The 19,877-nt window shown below is 33.4% G+C and overlaps 2 protein-coding genes across 2 annotated transcripts in view; both read right to left on the bottom strand.

Moving 5' to 3' along the window:
* Positions 1-7,995, bottom strand: part of LOC141708295 (DNA repair protein RAD16-like) — a 40,295-nt gene extending 32,300 nt beyond the window's left edge. Inside the window, exon 1 of the mRNA XM_074511852.1 lies at positions 7,386-7,995. Within this exon, the coding sequence (XP_074367953.1) occupies positions 7,386-7,995 (610 nt within the window). The remainder of the gene's footprint in view (positions 1-7,385) is intronic.
* A 2,471-nt stretch (positions 7,996-10,466) lies between these two features.
* On the bottom strand, positions 10,467-16,033 carry LOC141708241 (ATP-dependent helicase rhp16-like; the record flags this gene model as incomplete). Its single annotated transcript, XM_074511758.1, has 14 exons — positions 10,467-10,766; positions 10,853-10,933; positions 11,032-11,120; positions 11,245-11,397; positions 11,487-11,591; positions 11,905-12,123; positions 12,630-12,758; positions 13,156-13,225; positions 13,488-13,573; positions 13,654-13,800; positions 13,901-13,958; positions 14,545-14,618; positions 14,702-14,824; positions 15,227-16,033. Coding segments are annotated over 14 exons (2,214 nt in total), but the record flags the coding sequence as incomplete, so codon positions are not given.
* Between the last annotated feature and the right edge of the window lie 3,844 nt (positions 16,034-19,877).

The following is a 19,877-nucleotide window of genomic DNA, read 5'->3' as shown; positions in this document are numbered from 1 at the left end:
AAAAACCTGAGTGTCGAAGTTGAATCCAATATGATCTAGTGGTTGGACGTTAAAGCCTGAGCGACAGAGTCGGCTCAGAATTGATCAGTAATAGTTATAAAGCCCTGTAAGGCAAGTACTTCCGAACTTTTCTTCAAGATCTAGCGCAATTATTTTTAAACTGTGTCATAACATGTCGCTCTTATTCAAAATAACTCTTGTTTATATTGCAAGTGCTTTAAACTATTTACCCTTGAACCCTGATTTTTCTTGATCTTGAGCCGTAAGCCTTATTCTTTGTAAACCATCCCTTGTTGATCCTCAGATACCAAATCACACAAATATGATACCCCTCCCCAAATGTATAACTACCAAACACCAAACACTGGAGCAAAAATTGTTTGAAAACACAGAAACTTTTATACTCCAACCATTCTTTATAACATCAAAGAACTATACCTTGAAAAATCAGTATTCGTCCAATACCTGATCATTTTACAGACTGAAAACCGTTTCTTATACATACCTTGATATACCCTTGAGATATCCATGAGTTTCTTTACGTTTTTATTCAAGTGTTTAACCATCATTGATTATGAGCTTGTTTATCGAATTATATTGTTTATCATATTGAATTGCTTTAGAATTGGATAGTTTTTTTATATATATATGGACCAGATTCGTGGTCAGACCATATCTATGGTCAATTTAGGCTAATGTATGCCTTGGATCCAATAGTTAGAGCAGTGCTGTGTGCTTTGCTTGGGGTTAGTGCGTGACTGATCAGCAGCCTAACCTTGGTTTTAAAAACTTAAAATGAATGTCCAATTCTAATGATTGTTTAGCAATAAACTTGGTTCTACTGAATCATCTCGTTTGATCATTGATTAATCTCAATTATTGTCATTGTGACTTGCTGAGCTAGTTAGCTCACTCTTGCGAATCTATTTATGTATTCTACAGTTAAGAAGGATACTGTTGATAGCGAGATTTCCCAGTTCAATGTACGAGCTAGGATTCCAGATTGAGTTGGATCAAGCTAGCAGGAGCTTATTGCGGTAGTGAGATAGTAAGATTGTAAGAATAATTTTATTATCAGTAGTAAGTTAAATTAGTCGGGATTTGGTACGATGTAATAAAAGTTAAGGTTGTGGCTTGTTTTCATACTTTAACCTGTTGCGATCCGTGGTTATGTAAAGAAGGGTCATTGCAAATAATATCTTATATACAGGTTTATATGTTGTGTTTGTATTTTGTACCCCAAACTTCTGACCCGGGTTTGGAGGGCGCCACAGGAAGTCCGTTTAAGGTCCGCATTCTAGGCCGAACCTCGTCAAAGTTTTTTCCGGATCGAGTTTTAGGTTTTTTTTTTCGGATTAAATTTGATTTTGCAATTCAGATTTTTCTGAATATCTCTAAACGTAAACATAGTATTTAAAATTTAATAAATGTCTGTGACCTCCAAAATATATTTCACGTTTGATAATAATACAACTATGAACATTTTTTTTAAAATTTTATGCATATCCAAATTATATATTATAACAAATTTATAGAACATATTGGTAAAAAAATGCAATGATGAAAAAAAGGTCAATAAATTTTGTCCCCTCCCTCAAATGATGTTTTGCTTGTGACAATATAAAGATGATATTTAAAATACGGTTACGTAAATGATTTTGATTTTTTTTAAAACAATCATTGTATTTTCACTTCTTTTCTATAGTTAAATTTTGACACGCATTTCTATAGGATATAAATTTCCATTAAAATAAATTGTGTGCCCTATATATAGTTAATCTTTCAAAACTATTTCAATAATATCTATTTTCGATATTTGACTATTTCAAACGTAGTTATATTCTCAATTTTTAAAAATATTAATTATGGGTATTGGTAGAATTTTTTATCCAAATAATACCATTAGACCTATTTTAAGTCATTTTTTCATGCCAAGTATACACAAGGAAAGGTAACTAACAAATAATAAATAAAATTAAAAAAATATTAAAATTATCAGAATAATTAACAGTCAACACTAGAAAAAAATATAATGTATAATAAAAGAAATATGATCTTTTTCGACCTACGTAAAAAAAAGATAAAAAATGACCCTGACGAAATATCGGTTCGAATGGACAACACGATGAACACCAACGCACAATGACGGTCGGTATATATGTTTTACCGACCGATTATTCCGATCATGGTCGAGATTGCCAAAGATTATTTGACTTCTTGCTGATGTGGTGTCTAGTTCAGTCTATTCCGACCAAATACACCGACCGAACAACAGTCGATAAAGGTAAAAGTCAAAACTTGTAGACTGATCGTTGAAATGGTCTCCACATCAACTAATTCCGACCAATATACCTACCACTAGGCGGTCGTTTTTTCTAGGGTGAAAAAGATGATCTCTAATTTTCTGTGCAGTTATGGGAAAAATGAAAGGTTTAAAGTTTTTGAGCGGTTATGATTATATATACATACATGTAATATGTTTACTTATATTTTATAATTATATCTTATAATTTTCTCCTAAAATATATAAATTTTTTTTGAGGTACGCTTATACACACACACATAGCTAGGTATATATATGCACTGGTGATGGTTATAAGTTTGTATGTGTGTCTATATTTAGTTTTATGATTTTGGATTATATGGTCTAACAAATTTTTTAAATGTAGGCATGAATGTGAAAGATCGCTTCAACAGGGACGTCTCCCGGAAACTCGACGAAGCAGAAGAAAATATATAGAAACTTCAACAAAAGTTGCGGGAGGCGAAGATCGATAATCGGCTAATTTATGAGAAGTTGAACAAGTTTGAGATCAGGGTGGAAGAACTCAAAGAGCAGTTGAAGGATGCTTGGGAGGAGATCGATAATTTAAAGATGACTTATAGTCATTTTAGAGACAATTGATCAATGATGCTTGTTTTTTGTTTTAATTATATTATTTAACCTGGTTTAAGTACGTTTCTTATATGAACTGCGATTTCAATTTGTTTTTGGATTGTAAGTTATAAATATTTGGTTTAATTATTGTTTGTAATTTTAATGTTAAAAATTTTCCCGAGGGTTTTCTGGGCTAGAAAAATTGTAAGACAAGTTTAAAGTTAAACCGGCCTACTATAATGATTGATCAACTTAAATAATGACCGACTTTGGCTTTTCTGAGGATTAAATTCTAATCGGATTCATGCGAACAACGACCACATTTATCATAAACTGACCAAACTAATATAAATCGGTCGGTATTAACTATTCATTTCTATGTGTTAACCCAACTTATCAACTAACACTATACCAACCAAATCCGTCAGTAACTATATCAAAGGATTTACTGACTGATGCCGCAGTCTGTAATATTTTTCTATTGCGACCGACTTTAGGATCCAAACTCGGTCGCAATTAGATGCATTAAATTTTCCCACTAACCTAATTGATTGGTGTGAGATAAATATTTTAATCATTTATCAGTTTAAAAATCGACTGAATCAGTCGGTATATAGGTTTTTGAATTTATTTTTGCTTTTGTACTTGTTGACTACACTTTTTCTGCAATTTTAAGCTCAACTCTCTCTCTCTCTCACACACATACACACACATATATATATATATGTATTTTTAGATCTTGCATTTTGTGAATTATCAAATTTGAGGAGGAGCTTGAAGAATTTAAATTGTAAGTATAATTTTTATCTGAGAATAAATTTGTGTGTGTGTTTGCGTAATAAATGTTTATGCGTAATTAGTTGATGAGTATATTTGTATGTGTATATAAAATATATGTGTGTGTAATTAGTTGATGATGACTATATATGTATCTGAAATAAATTTTGTATGTGTAATTATAAATTTTGTAATTGTAATAGTTTTGTGTATATGATCTAATTAGAGCAAAAAATGTGATATGTAGATATCGTCCACGCCTAATCGAGATTAGATTTCTCGACGTTTAGAAAATAGATTTCTATCATCTAATGATCAATATAGGAAATGTGTGGATTCATTTATTGAATTTGTCGGTGTTTATGGAATTAAAGGAGAAAAAATAGGGTGTTCATGTAATACATATGAAAATGGTTACTTTAAGTTAGATGAAGTGAAATATCATTTACTCATGGATGAATTTTTAGAAACTTATAAAGTTTGAGAGGTACATGATGAAAAACAAATAGAACTTCAAAAGCGGAAGCGTCGTCGAAGTACGAAAATTGAAAAAAACTTTTGATATAAACATATTGTTACGTGATATTAGTGGATCAAATAATAACGATGGAGAAACGGAATGTAGTAGTAGTAGGGTTGACGAAACCCGTCAAACTCAAGTGTTTCTCAATTCTACAAGGATGCTATTGACGCGGAGCTCCTATTTATACCGATAATAAAAAGTATACGAAAATGAAACTCAGTAGTAAATTGTTACATTTCAATAATGAGGCAAAATGCTCTGTAATAATGTTTGTCTCATTGGTTGCATTACTTTCCGATTTTCTTACTAAGCACAATATGTTGCCTTTTACATAGTATAGTATGAAGACATTGACGAAGAAGGTAAGTTTGGGGTATGAAAAAATTGATGCATGTAAAAATTAAATTATGTTGTACTACGGAAATGATGCATCAAAAATTATTTGTGATATTTGTGGCAAAGATCGTTACAAAAGTCAAAAGAAGAAAACTGAGAAAAGAATACCACACAGTCTTAAGATATTTTTCCATTACTCCCCGTCTATAAAGATCGTATATGTCCAAAAATACATCGGAATATATGAGATGCCACAAGGTAAGAGAGACAAAATAAGGGGAACTTAGTCATCCGACGGGCAGAGATGAATGAAATAATTTGACCGTAATTATCCGTCATTTGCAAGAGAGAGTCGAAATGTACATCTTGGCATTGGAGCCGATGGATTCAATCTATTTGAAAATCTGGGAAACATTGGCCCGTGTTGTGGTCATTTATAATCTTTCACCTTTTATTGGGATGAAAAAACCATTCATATTTCTTACTCTTTTAGTCCCCGGTAAACGGGTCTGGGACAAGATCTTAATGTATATCTTCTCCCCTTTAATGGATGAACTAAAAATGTTGTGGCAAATAGGCGTGGAAACAAATGATCATTTAAAGAGGTAAAATTTCACGCTGAAGGCGGCGGGTGTATGGGCCGTGACCAATTTTCCAGGATTAAGGATGATAAGTGGATGGTCAACATATGAAAAGCTCTCATCTCCGATTTGTGTTAGGGATATTCAAGGTATTCAATTAAAAAATTATGGAAAACAAGTGTTTTTTGGCACAAATTATTGTTTTTTACGCAAAGATGATCCACTAAGTCTTCCAAGTGTTAGGTTGCAACTGTGGAAACTAGTCTTCCAAGTGTTAGGTTGCAACTGTGGAAACTAGAGTGTTTACAGATCGATCGAGTGGTGAGTCTTTGAAGCAAGTTTTTGAATAATTGCAATTTACACCACTTGGGAAGAAGCACAAAAAAGTCGAGCTACAGGTTTAGGAGTTACCCATAATTGGACATATAAATCACTATTTTTTGAACTACCATATTGGTCATCAGTTTCTATGCATCATTGTATCGATGTAATGCACATCGAAAAAATATTTTCGACAATGTGTTTACACCATTATAATTGATACTAAAAAATCAAAGGATTATGTCAAGTCAAGAAATGATTGTAAATTATTGAATGTTCACCCCGAATTGTGGATCCCCGAAAATGGAAACAAACCAAAGGCACGTTTCACGCTCACGAAAAAATAACTCAAAGCATTGTGCGAATGATTTAAAACATTGAAACTCCCAGATAGTTATGCATCAAATGTTGCACGTTGTGTTAAAGATAATTGCAAGTTCTCGTGGTTTAAATCTCACGATTGTCATATTATAATGCAAAGATTGTTGCCACTTGCCATTTGTGAATTCTACCACAAGATGTTGTGGATGCATTATCAGCCCTTTCAAATTTTTGTCATGACATTTTATCTTATGTCTTAATTCCTAATGATTTGAAAATTTTGGAGAAGTCTATAGTTTAAATATTGAGTTTGGTGAAAACCACTTTTTTGGGTGGTTGATTTGATTCAATGGAGCACTTGGTTTTACATTTGACGGAAGAATGTAGGCTGGGTAGACTCATTCATTATTAGTGGATGTATTTTGTTGAAATAATGATGGGGTTTATGAAGCAAAATGTTGGTAATAAGGCGAAGGTTGAAGGTTCGGTTACTGAACGTTACATTGAGGAGGGGATGTTACTTCTACTCATTTTACTTTGATTTTAAATTCGATGAGGTTTTGATCGGTAAAAATCATAAAAATGATTTTGAAGTGTTCAAATATATTCAGGTAGCACACTCAAGAAGACAAAAGAAGTCGAAATTTGAGTGATGTTGAACGATTGATAGTGGTAGACTATGTTTTATTCAATTCGCCGGAAATTTATCCTTATATAAATGAATATCAAGTTCATATCAAAGAAAATGAACCAAATATAACACTAGATGAATTGAAGAGAGCGATAAAAAGTGGACTCAAAATTTGGATGAGTAGGAAGTTGAAAAAAAAGATGCTTATTGTTCTCGTTTTAAGAACTTGATGGTAGGGCTGGAAAAATTGGTATTGTTATATGAAACTTATAATGTTAATGGTTATAAATTTCAAACAAGGAAAATTTCGGCATCTAATTCGGGAGTCATGGTGAAATGCACCTCAAATGAAAATATTTTGAGCAACTAATATTGTCAATTACAAGAAGTCATTAAACTTGGATATCAAGAGGGAAACCATGTACTCTTATTTAATTGTGATTGATTTGATAGTGCCGGATTCGGTGTACGAGTTAAAAAAATTTGTGTTGTCATTGTTGATATGGCTTCAAGGCTAAGATCGAAGGAGTCAAGCTAATCAAGTGTACTATGCTCCAAGTGTAATGTCACCACAAAGTAATATACACACAGTTGTTACAAGTAAACATCGTCCTCATGACGAGTCTATAAATGTCCATAGAAGACGCTTTTCAAGAAGAACAAATCTCTAGACCCGTGCCGTCATTTTCTTTGTTCATTGATATTGCAAAATATGCAAATATTTCAATTATAAATAAATATGAAGAAGAAGAAGAATAAGATGAAGAAGATGAAGAAGAGGAAGAAGAACAAAAAGAAGAAGAAAATAGTAATGAAGAGGAAGAGGAAGAGGAAGGGGAAGATAATGATAGTAATGAAGAAAACGATGACTATGATTTGTAACTAATACAAATGGGTATCCAACAAATACACAAGGTACCCCTCGAGGTTGCAAATTAAAGCCAAACACCTAAATGTTTTAACCTCATCATATTCAACAGGTTTGTAAAAAAAGAGTTTCGTAAGGGGTTTTGTTACCTAAAACCGGAGTTGGCACGCGGTTGATGACATAGAATGCTATCATTATGCATTCGCCCCAAAATTTCAGAGGCAAGGAAGCTTGAAAACAAAGACATCTTGGTACCTCAAGTACATATCTGTGTCTTCGTTCCGCTCGAGCATTCTGCTGTGGACGATTGACACACGAGGTTTGATGTTGGATCCCATGTTCAGCATAGAAAATTCTGCACCGTACATCAGAGAATTCTGGAGCATTATCCGATCGAATGATTTGTATATTAGTGTGAAAATGAATGTTCACATAGTTAGAGAAAGCCTGCAGTGTTGATAGATAGTAAGACTTGAACTGAAGTAAATACACCCACGTTACACATGTGCAATCATCGACTATGGTCAAGAAAATTTTATACTTTCCCCTGGTAGAAAGGCTGTATGGCCCCCAGGTGTCGATGTGAATCAACTCGAAAGGTTTTTCAGCATGTGACTTACTCAAGTCAAAAGGCAGTTTTGTAAATTTCGACATGGGACATGTGACACAAACCTTTTCTGGAGGCAAAATCACAGATCTTAATGCAGGAATGTATTTGAGCTTGCTCATTGGGGCATGACCCAACCTATTATGCCACATAGCATATTCAGATCTAGAAGTCTTTTGGATGTGATTGACCAGACTTGGGATGCAAGATAAGATGTATCCTTCATATAGTAAAGCCCATTCTGCAGAGTTCAAACTGTCCGTGTGTGTTGTGTCTGAGCATCAATAATTTTGCATCCTTCAGGTAAGAAAGTGACAATACATCCATTGTCTTGTGTCAACCTGTGTATAGACAATAAATTATGCCTAAATTGTGGCACATACAACACTTTATGAAGTATCAACCCATTTTGCAATTTGATGTCCCCAATATTGGAAATCTTGAATGTGGCCCCTATTGGCAATTTGATAATTAAATCAGAAGAGGCCCGTTGCACATTCATCATGTTTTCAAGGCTAAAAGTCATGTGGTCACTAGCCCCCGAATCTATAATCCAGACATTATTGTTTATCATAGACATATGACATGTAACCATTCCAGAAAAACAATTCTCCAACTCATCATCTGTGTCAATATTATTGGCATTCTGCATAAGGTTACCAGCACCAGCAGGCAACAATTTTAACAACTGTTGCAATTCTTGAGAGGTAATTGTCACATTATCTTGGACAGAGTTATTACTTTGAGTTGCTGAATTGGCAAACTTGGTGTGTGCAGGTGGAGTAGTGTCATGATTAGAAGCAGTGTTATTGGGCTTCCGTGGTGGTTTAAACTTTCTGTGCCACCTGGATAACCTATTACTGTCCAACATCGAGCATTGCTGTGATTTTTTTGACCATAATTAGTGCAAGCAGGGCCTTTATACTCAGAGTGAGGGCCTTTATACTCAGATTGAGTGTTACCACACATAGCAGAAATGTCAACATCAGCTAGAGTAAAAAGTTCAGGTTGGGATTCTTCCTGTTGGATAATAGCATAGGCAGACTCTACACTTAGTAATGTGTTTTGCATTAATAGTTGACTACGCAAAGAAGAAACAAACGAGATTCAACTTTAGGGGTCTCAATAGCTGCAATAAAGGTTTTGACATCCTGTGCTACAGTGTTTACAGCGAGTAGGGTGTTTATAGAGACTATCTCCTCCCATAAGATACTCATGGTAGTAAAGTAATCATTAATTTTCATCTTATTTTGTTTCAAACCAACCAGATCTTTGTTGAGTTTATATTTTCTTGAACCATTACTCAATAAAAATTATTTTTCTAGTTGAATCCACCCCTCACTAGCAGAGTTGATAAAGAGAATAGATTGTTTAATACTATGGATTTCAAAAGAATGATTCGAGGACCTATAATCTCCACCTCCTTGGAGTTTAGGCACACTCACTAATGTTGGACCATCAGATGGGTGCAAGAACAGTGGATTTTGCATATCTGCAAAAGTGAATCTACCACCTGCAGCCATTGTAAACAGAAGGCGCGTGATAAAGATGCAAGCTTCTTAGATTTGTGAAGAAAAAACTCAGCAATCAGCTGGAACAGAAATGATGAATGATTTATGCTTTTATCTAGTTTAAATCTCAAGAAATCACTCCAAATTTACATGTGATGGCTCTGATACCATAAAGATGGATATACTAAATGAGACAAATGCAAACTTGGAGAAGAAATAAACTTCAGATAGCAATGATATAATAAACATTCATGATCTCAGTACATTGCCTTCGCCAGCTATATAGATGATTGGAATATGCCAACAAACAGTAAGTAAAAGACAACTATATCAGATTAAGGGCCATTCACCACCAAATTGTGAAAATAAGGGCCATTTTTCAGCATTGCGTTGCCCATAAAAATGCAAAAAAAGAAGCACCTAAGTATCTATCAGATATAGGTGGGAATTTATGAAAGGGTTTCGGGAGCCATGATGCATGCCAATTTCATACGACCAGGTGGAGTGGTACAAGATCTGCCTCTTGTCTTATGTCGAGATATTGATTCATCCACAAAACAATTTGCTTCTGGTATCGACTAATTAGAAGAGATGTCAACCGGAAACCATATCTGAAAACTTAATGATACGAGAAATGATAATGATGACTCTGATACAAAGGAAGTCGAAGAAGAGCTAACTTTGAGAAAGTAAAGTCGTCTTTGCCCCTTTCAATCAGAAAAGGAAGATTGAGCAAGGCATAGCTTCCCAATAGCCCAAAGCTGTTGTCTGAGCTCATAGGGATTAGTTAGCTGGGACCAAGTTTGCTCTATGTTTCTAAATACTGAGAATGGCCTTCTTTTTTGTCAGAATGCGGTATACAGTAAAATGAATGTTTGGTTGGAGAAAGTTCCATTTCAAGGAAGGACGACGTACTATGATACTTTCAGTTTTGTCGAGAGCCTCAGAATATCTCATCCCGAGGTCTTAGCCGAGGCTGAAGTGTCATCGCTTGATACTGACCGGGAGGGCTGAAGAGATGTCAAAGTACAGTGAGAGGTGACCGGAAAGACATCAATACATGGATAGAATGGCGAAGAAAAAACACTTCAAATATAAGAAATACTAGAAGAAAATGCAAATTTTGATGATATATTACTCATATATTATCCAAAAATGATACAAGAGAAATAATTAAATCTGTGAACCTTCCTATATGATCTCTTATCATTCGAGAACCTCCTGCACTTAAATTGTGCAGGGATATCAGCCAAAAAGAAAAAATTAACATTACAAATTTACAACATTAGAATTCAGAAATGGTACAACAAGCAACAAGCTTTCTATGCGATTACAGAATTTATGCTTCAAACAGAAATCTCATATCGTCCTCGGTTAATCTTCCCAGTCCATTGGATGAGCCAACAATGGTCCTGTAAAAAGACAGAACATAATGATTAGCTGATTTAGATTGAGCAATGATTCTTAACATTTGAGAATTCCTTGAATAGATACGTACCCTTCGAAGACTAGTTCCTTTTCTTCTTGTACTTTCAAAATTCTTTCTTCGATGGTGCCTTCTGTTATGAATCTGACCACCCTATACATTTTCATACAAACGATTTAGGAGAAGAGTTGCATAATATAATAATAAAACACTGATATGCAAGCAACTACATATATAGCCATGGTACTTGCCTTGTAGGTTTAAATTGCCCAATTCTATGTATTCTGTCTTGGGCATGTCGCTCAACATCAGGATTCCACCATGGATCCATCAAGAATACCTGCACGAGTCAAAGACCAAAACACACTAAGTCTTCCTTTTAGTAGGATCATAGCCAGAAAAAGAAAGAAATACAAGCCTCTATATGGCTGTACTTGAGATTTAGCAATATAATATTCTCTTACATGTGATGCCATTGTGAGATTTAGTGCAACCCCTCCTGTTTTAAAGCTCATGAGAAGTAATCTGCAATCAGGAACCTCGGTAAATCTCTTGATGGCAGCATTTCTTGCCTTCGTAGTCATAGTTCCGTCCAACTGAACACACTGAACACCGGACTGCAAAAGGTTTCAACATCAAACAATATCAGTCAGCTTGATGACGAAGCAGATATGAAAAACTATAGCTTGCAAAATTTACCACCCACCTTCTGCAGAGAATAGTGAATCAAGTCCAGGAATGATATGAATTGGCTGAAAACGATTGCTTTTGCAGAGCCATCTCTCTCAACCATAAACCTGATTTCTTCTCTCTATATAATTAAATTAAGCTCATATTAGTAAAGATACTACTATTGACGTGAGATATAGGCACAAGTGTTTAGGATATCTGGAGTTTGAATTGATTTTAAGGGTGTGTGGAAGCATCACTGTAGGAATTAGCAAATTATTATGAACACTTCGTTTAGATAAACAAGATCATACTGTCAAGTAAATTTAATTAGTTTAGCAGCTTCCTGTCGTTTCGTCAAAATGGTCATTAACAACCGAAACGTAAGAGTAAAATTGCATTACCGACGAAAATACAGAAAAAGAAAGGTTGTAAAAGGATAATCAACAATTTACCAAAGCTTCTATTTTTGTACTAGTCCGGAAGTCCTCAACCCGAATTCTGTTGAGAATACTTGAGCGCTTAAAACCATTAATGATCGTTTTAGTATCCTCATCTCCTTGGTCATTCTCTGTACTACAATCTACATTAAGGGGCTCCTTACATGTGGGGCATGAGACTAGTTCAGCGCCGTTCAAACAAGATGTGCAAACGACATGTGAACATGCACTAACCTGAAGTAATTACATAAGCTTTATAAGTAGGCAGAAGATTCTATTAAGAAAACAAACAAGGAGCGATCATAGTCATATCAATATAATGTGTCAATATGATATTATCTTCAGACCAAAGTGTAAAACTACAACCAATAAGCTTTTACTTCTACCAAATTGGAAGGAGGTATAGAGCTTTTGAAAATTACCCGAGTGTGGTTCAGTGATCAAGGTATTTTACATGCAAATCAAGTTAAATGTGTTTTATGAGGGTGCTGAAAGTATCGTTTTGCAGCTGTTAAAAAGACTTTTGCAGAATAGAAGGATATACTTTATATACAAGTGGACATTTACTGTTTTTGACGGATTGTGCTTCTGTCTCTTACAACAAATCAAAATTTGACTTTAGAAGTGTCTTTAAAATGAAGAACTTAAAGACTTCCAATATCCTTCTTATATATTGATTGGGATAATAAACTCATTTGACAAGAAATTAATACTCGAAAAACAATTCATTATGAACTCACCAGAGGATCTTGTGCAGATCCATTGCACAGCCCACATATCAGTTCACCATCGTTAGCATCCAGTACCTCATTTAGGTTTCTGCTCTTAGCAGCTTTAGAGAATAACACAAGGTATGGATGATCCACAGCCTATTATATAATCAGAAAGTATGGTTAGAGTTGAAAGACGATAACATAATCTCATAATTAGTTTATACCAAAAAATCAGCATCAAGGACAAAAGAAAATATGCTGCTAAAAATGTTGAACAATTGCTGCACATCTCAAGCTTGACTACACTAGCTAACTAGTTAAACAAGCAGTCAAATACAAATTTAAGAAATTATTTAACCGAAAATCCACATGCAATTTCTTTGATAATATTCTTTGAGTAGTTTCCTTCTAAGGGATAATCGACAATTATACTAAAAGCTGCTATAATAAGTACTTAAAACTCAAAGTACTTAATTATTGCCATTATATATGCAGAATAACAAGAAATTTGCATAATATAAAGATGCTTGTAGATAGTAAGTAAATCCTTCACCTGTCGCAAACGCGTGAGGAGATCAGAGATGTGGGCATAGTTATTCCCAACATTATCTTCTGCTACATATCTGCACATGCATGAAATAATTTAGTTACATTCTGATAAGGATGAAGCAGAAGTTGTCATTACACAAAAATCTATGTGACTCTGGACATTATTAGCCATCAGTTTTAGTATAAATTCAAGCAATGGTATCCCTAGATAGTGAACCCAAATAACTGCAACACAGTAGGGAAGAACTTCAAGACACAGTTTACCAATATGTGAGATGAAACAGACCACACAGATTTCAAATTAAAACCAAAATGAGAATGACTTAGTTGACTCACATATTAAATTGTGCCCGACTTTCATTATACAGTGCGGTGTAGTAACTTTCTTCAAAAATATCCAGTGAGTCCCGTCGTAATAACACCTGACACAAAAAAATATTGCATGACATACTGGAGTAAATATGCATTGGCGCCTTGCAGCATAAGAAAGTATTATAGTTACCATTTTGGGAGGAAGCGCAAGATCAGCGGATCTACCCTTTTTAGTGCGTCTTAAAAGAATGCTTTTTAAGATCTTGTGCTCCAGCAAGATCATTGCATCTATGTCAGACCCCGAATTCCCTTTTGATTGTATCGGTGTGGTAATATACTTCATAATTACAAAGTCAAAGGAAGTTTGCAACTTTTCAGTACATACTCTAATTAGAAGACACAATACAGTATAAGAAACTTAAAGTTCTGTGACTCACTTTATTCCACCAGCAAAAGTGTCTTACAGAGGAATGTGAGCAACAGCCAGAGTTAGGACTGCAAGTTAATGACTTAATGATGTTAGATAACAAACAGTTTATTATATGTAAAGCATACAAGCGCAAGGAGATTATTTTCCTCTTAATCAAGCATACACCATCTTATTGGAAGATAGGAATTATTAGTGCAAATATCAGAACACACAAGATAAACAACCATGTTTTAGCATCTACTTGTGTATGTGTGTGTGTTTATGCAATTTTGTGCTTCACTTCAATGAAACAATTCATGCAAACGCATTGCGCTTATGCTTAGACGTACCTTTGCACTTTGGCGCGTTTGTACCTTTAATAGCTATTAGTGCATACACGATAATAAACAGTAACATATTTTAAACCCAAATGCAACACTGGGAGCTGAAATGGACATACAAAGAAATGACGGACATATTCTGGCATATTAAATAACATCTCTTCCTATTTACGGAAGCTAGAAGATTTGTCAGGCAGTGATCAATAATTTGTATATGTTAGGCTATAAATTTGGAGGCAGACTGATAAATTAACAAAAAGAACATGTACTGGTGGAGTACTAGCACATAAATATCATCTTTCGGGAAAGATAATTTAACCCTGAAAAATACCTATAATCAAGTGTTCTGCAATCACAATCCTTACAGAAGTAATAACAATAAGGACTAATCTGCAGAAAGCGGATCTGTGCCAAAGAAATCAGAAACCTAATTAGATATAAACGATAAAAGTTAAACTGTATGTCACATCAAGCTAATTAAATCTTACAAGCGAGTAAAGTTCTCCGACACGATTTTGAAGTGGGGTGCCACTTAAAGCCCATTTGTAGGTAGAGTTTAAGGCATGAACAGCTTTCGTAGTGTTCCCACGTCGTTCTTTGATATAGTGAGCCTATAAAAAAAATAATTTAAAAAGTCATCCAAAAAGCTTAGGTAATAATTTTCAAGTAGAATACTAAAAGGCGCTTAAAAGACCTATAAAGTAGATTTACCACAACTTGATCCAATATCTATGAAGTATAAGCATCGGAATTTCGAATTACAAGGTCAAATGTGAACCAAGTACTATAAGTAATTTCTTAAGTTCAGATGAACCTTTTAAACTAATATGAAACCAAAACTTAGTTACCAACACATGAAACTATTAATCAAGTTTTCTAATGCATATTTCAGTATCCATAAGCCATGTTAACATATTTGAATATATGCATGCACATAGAATAAGACACATCAACTAAAGCAGCCAAGTCTGAAAGATTTTATAACAGTACTAGAGTAGTCATTAGAAATGCACCTCATCCAATATGATCCGATTCCAGTTCAAGGAGCGCAAATTACATTTTCCGTCATCAACATCAGCTCCAGCATTCTTATTCTTCCTCTGTTTTGACGGCTTATAAGTAACATCTGGACCACACGAATAACTTTGGTGAGGATTCATCGTCTTTTCAGTGAACCACTTTCCACACCATCTGCATTCTCTTGTGGGTGGCATGACAGATTTCCTATATTCTGCTTCGACATTGGAATATGTAGTTATAACAAAATCATATTCCGAGAATTCATCAAGGGTCTTGGCCTTCTTGGCTCCATTATACACCAGCACCTTGTTGCTACCTTTCAAGGTAAAGCGGCTAATCTCATTCACCCATTGAGCCACACCAACCAAAGGACATATAACAAGTGTAGCTTTAACTTGTGGCAATCTAGAAGATTGACTAGTTGAGGGTAAATCTTCACCCCCTGCTAGATTAAGTTCTTGCTTAGCCAGTACAAGAGCAATAGCTTGAATAGTCTTTCCCATTCCCTTCTCATCTGCAAGGATACCTCCTCTTGCTGCAGATTCCTCTTGCTTTATCGCCCAAGCTAACCATTCTTTCTGATATTTCATCAGAGGCACAATCAGACTAGGCGGCGCTTCAGCTGTTTCAGCTAGAACTTCGTTCTGATTATCAATATCTTCATATGCATCAGATGCTAACCATCTCGCGTGTTCTTCTTCCCAAACTTCCCACATCAATATTGGCCTATTCTTATTCCTCTTCCTCTTCTTTCTTATAATCTTCTCAACGGATTCATCAACTTCAAGGTCAGGAACTTCTGCCGCCTTTTCACTCAAAACTTGCCTTTCCTGATCAGAATCACTTTCAAAGCTTTCATCATCACTAGATTCAAAATCAGCTTCCGATTCTGAATCCTCCATCCAAAAAATATCTTGACCTGCATTCAGGGAAACACGGGACGGATTAAGTACTACATAAACAAACTTAACACGGGACGAAACAGATAGCTTACATGCATTTCAAGATGATCATAAATCTAATAAAAACTTAAAAAAGAGTAACACATGAGAATACAAATATAGTGAATTTAAAAAAAAATAAAACACAATTAATACATAATTGTAGATATATACCTTTTTCGTCGTCTGTGCCCTCAAAATCAGAATCCAAAATTTCCCGATCTTCATCTCCTGCTCGACATAACAATTACATATAAATTACTTTAACCAATATTAACTACAAAAAAATAAATAAAAATAAATAATATATAATTATATAGACAACATAAATACTCTAAAGTCTAGGCCCCATGTGGTGTTGACGAGTAATACCATATAAATCCCTCTAATACGATAGTTTTTCCTGTCCCAACCATATCACTTAGAGAGGTTTTACCGTAACAAGCTAGAAAAGTTATCAAAACTTTCCTTAATCAGTTGTATCAAACTAATCTCATACAAAAGACATCTACAAATTAAACAAACTCTCGAAAAATATAATTCGTCTAAGAAAATACTCAGATCTACCTGCAACCAGAAAAACTAAACAAATTCTCTTAGGAAATGTTAGATCAAAGCAAAAATCCATACAAATCACAATCAACAAGAGACATAGCATGCATACAAATCAAGATTACAAACTTAGCCGATATATTTCTACACTCAATTTATATAGTAAGCATGCAACTAGAGACATCATAGATATCAAGTCTCGTGTTAGATAATCTAGATCACGATTTTAAACAATCCAAAAGTTCTATCTAGAAATGATCATAAAACAAATAATTCACAACAGATAAAATTTAAAACAAGAAAGTAAAAGGTGATGGAGTCACTAGTACAAAATTGGCCTTTTACGTCGGTTAAATATGTGTTATACGTCGGCAAAAGGGCGACGTATAGAGGGGGGACGTATATAGTCATAAGATTTTACAGCGGTTAAAAATGCGACGTAAATATCTAATATACGTCTCTTTTCAAACCGACGTAAAAGATGAAAACCCCGACGTATAATGTTCTCTATCGCCGACGTATAAAAGTCTATTGACTGATGTATAAATTTTTTGTAGTCGATGTATAAACTTTAAAACCGACGTATATTGTTCACTTATTTATGTCGCTTTTTTAACTAACCGGCGTATATGTCTGAATTTTATACATCAAGAATATTTAATTTGGATTCTAGATAATGTATTAAAATCGAAAGTTATTCAAATTGGATTTTAGAAATATATATTCAATTAAAATTTTTAAAGATTTTTTTGTTTTTTAAAATTCAAGAAATTTAATTTGGATTCTAAAAAGTATATTCAAATATGAATTATTAAATTAAATATCAGTGGAGTATCATCTAAAATTTTAAAATTATTAAATTTTACTTTTATTCATTTTTTAAATATTTTTAAAAAATATTTAAAAGTGATACTTCAATGGGAAAGAAGTATCAGGACCAATACTCCAGAGGAGTATCTACTGACAAAGGAGTCTCATCCTGATACTCTATTAAAAGTGGCGTATCATCCTATACTCCAGTATCAGCGGAGAATCTGACGGGTATTTTGGGCACCTTTTTTCCGAATGAGTATTTTGGGAAAAAGAACATCTAAAAAGAGGTATTTTGGTCATTTTTCAATTGAATACCCTAAGATTTTCAAAATTCAAAAAAATCTATTAAAATCCCAATTGAATACACCCCTCATAGATTTTTTTTTAAAAAAATTTGGCGTATTAAATCAAGAATTAAAAAAACTTTTAAATCTAATAGTCTTTAATTAAAATTTAAACAATCCTTTAAAATATCCCAATATTCAAAAAATTATGATTTTGTTTTCATTTTATAAAATGATAAATTTTGATAAATTTGTAAGTATTTTTTTTACATATTTTGAAATTCAGGCAGATTATAGTATCTTTAATGATTAATAAAAGAAAAGTTTAAAAAATGGGGTATTACCTCTATGTGAAAAATTACCATGGTTTTTTTTTAATTTCAGGCTTTTAGCGAAGTTTTCGAGTCTTGAGTCGGACCAGATTTTCAAGAGAAAAGAAAGTCCGTTAAAGGTCCGAATTCCGGGCCGAAACTCGTCGAAGTTTTTTCCGAATCGAGTTTCAGATTTTTTTTCCCAGATCAAATCTTATTTTGCACTTTAGATTTTTTGAATATCACTAAACGTAAATATTGTATTTGAAATTTAATTAAAGTCTATGACCTCCAAAATATAATTCACGTTTGATAATAATACAACTATGAAATATTTTAAAAAATTTTATGCATATCAAAATTGTATATAATAACAAATTTACAGAACAGATTGGAAAAAAATGCAAAGATAAAAAAAGGTCCACTAAATTTTGTCCCCTCCCTCAAATGATGCTTGGGACAATATAAAGATGATATTTAAAATACCATTACGTAAATGATTTTGAATTTTTTTAAAACTATTATATTTTCACTTCTTTACTGTTTTGTATAGTTAAATTTTGGCATAGTTATTTTGACAAACAACACTATTTGATATAAATTTTTACTCCCTCGTCCATTAAAATAAATTTTATCCCCTTTATATATATTTATATTTTCAAATTAAATTTAAATTTAATCTTTCAAAACTATTTCAATAATATATATTTTCAATATTTAACTATTTCAAACTTAATTGTATTTTCAATACTTAAAAATATTAATTATGGATATTCATAGAATTTTTTTATCCAAATAATATCAATTTTTTAATATACCGATTTTAAGGCATTTTTTCATGCTAAGTATACAAAAGGAAAGGTAATTAACGACTGAGCTAATAAATAAAATTTTAAAAATATTAATATTAAATTATCAGAATAATTAACGGGCAACACCATAAAAATAACATAATGTACAACAGTTGAAGACCAACGCACAACGACGGTTGGTAATTGTCAAGATTGCCAAAGATTATTTGACTTCCTGCTGATGTGGTGTCCAGTTCAGTCTATTCCGACAAAATACACCGACCGAACAATAGTCGCTAAAGGTAAAAGTCAAAACTTGTTGACTGACCGTTGAAATGGTCTCCACATCGGCTAGTTTCGACCAATATACCTACCGTTAGGCGTTCATTTTTCTAGGGTGAAAAAGATGATCTCTAATTTTATGTGCAGTTATGGGAAAAATGAAAGGTTTAAAGTTTTTGAGTGGTTATGATTATATTTACATGCATGTAATCTATTTACTTAAAATTTATGATTATATCTTTTATTTTTCTCCTAAAAATATAAGCTTTTTTTGAGGTATGCTTATACACACACATATAGCTAGGTATATATATGTATCAGTGATGGTTATAAGTTCGTGTATGTAGTTCTATGATTTTGGATTATATGATCTAACAACTTTTGTTTATTTTGTAAATGCGGGCATGAATTTTAAATATCGTTTCAGTAGGGACGTCGCCGGGAAACTCGACGAAGCAAAGGAAAACTTATCGAAACTTCAACAAAAGCAGCGAATGGGACAAGATAGACATTAAATTTTTACTCCCTCATCCATTAAAATAAATTTTGTCCCCTTTATATATATTTACTTATACTTTCAAAGTAAATTTAAAGTTAATCTTTCAAAACTATTTTAATAATATATATTTTTAATTTTTGACTATTTCAAACTTAATTGTATTCTCAAGTT

This window comes from Apium graveolens, chromosome 2 (assembly GCF_009905375.1).
Source record: "Apium graveolens cultivar Ventura chromosome 2, ASM990537v1, whole genome shotgun sequence".
Classification (NCBI taxonomy): domain Eukaryota; kingdom Viridiplantae; phylum Streptophyta; class Magnoliopsida; order Apiales; family Apiaceae; genus Apium; species Apium graveolens.
This window is presented reverse-complemented; position numbering and strand designations above follow the sequence as displayed.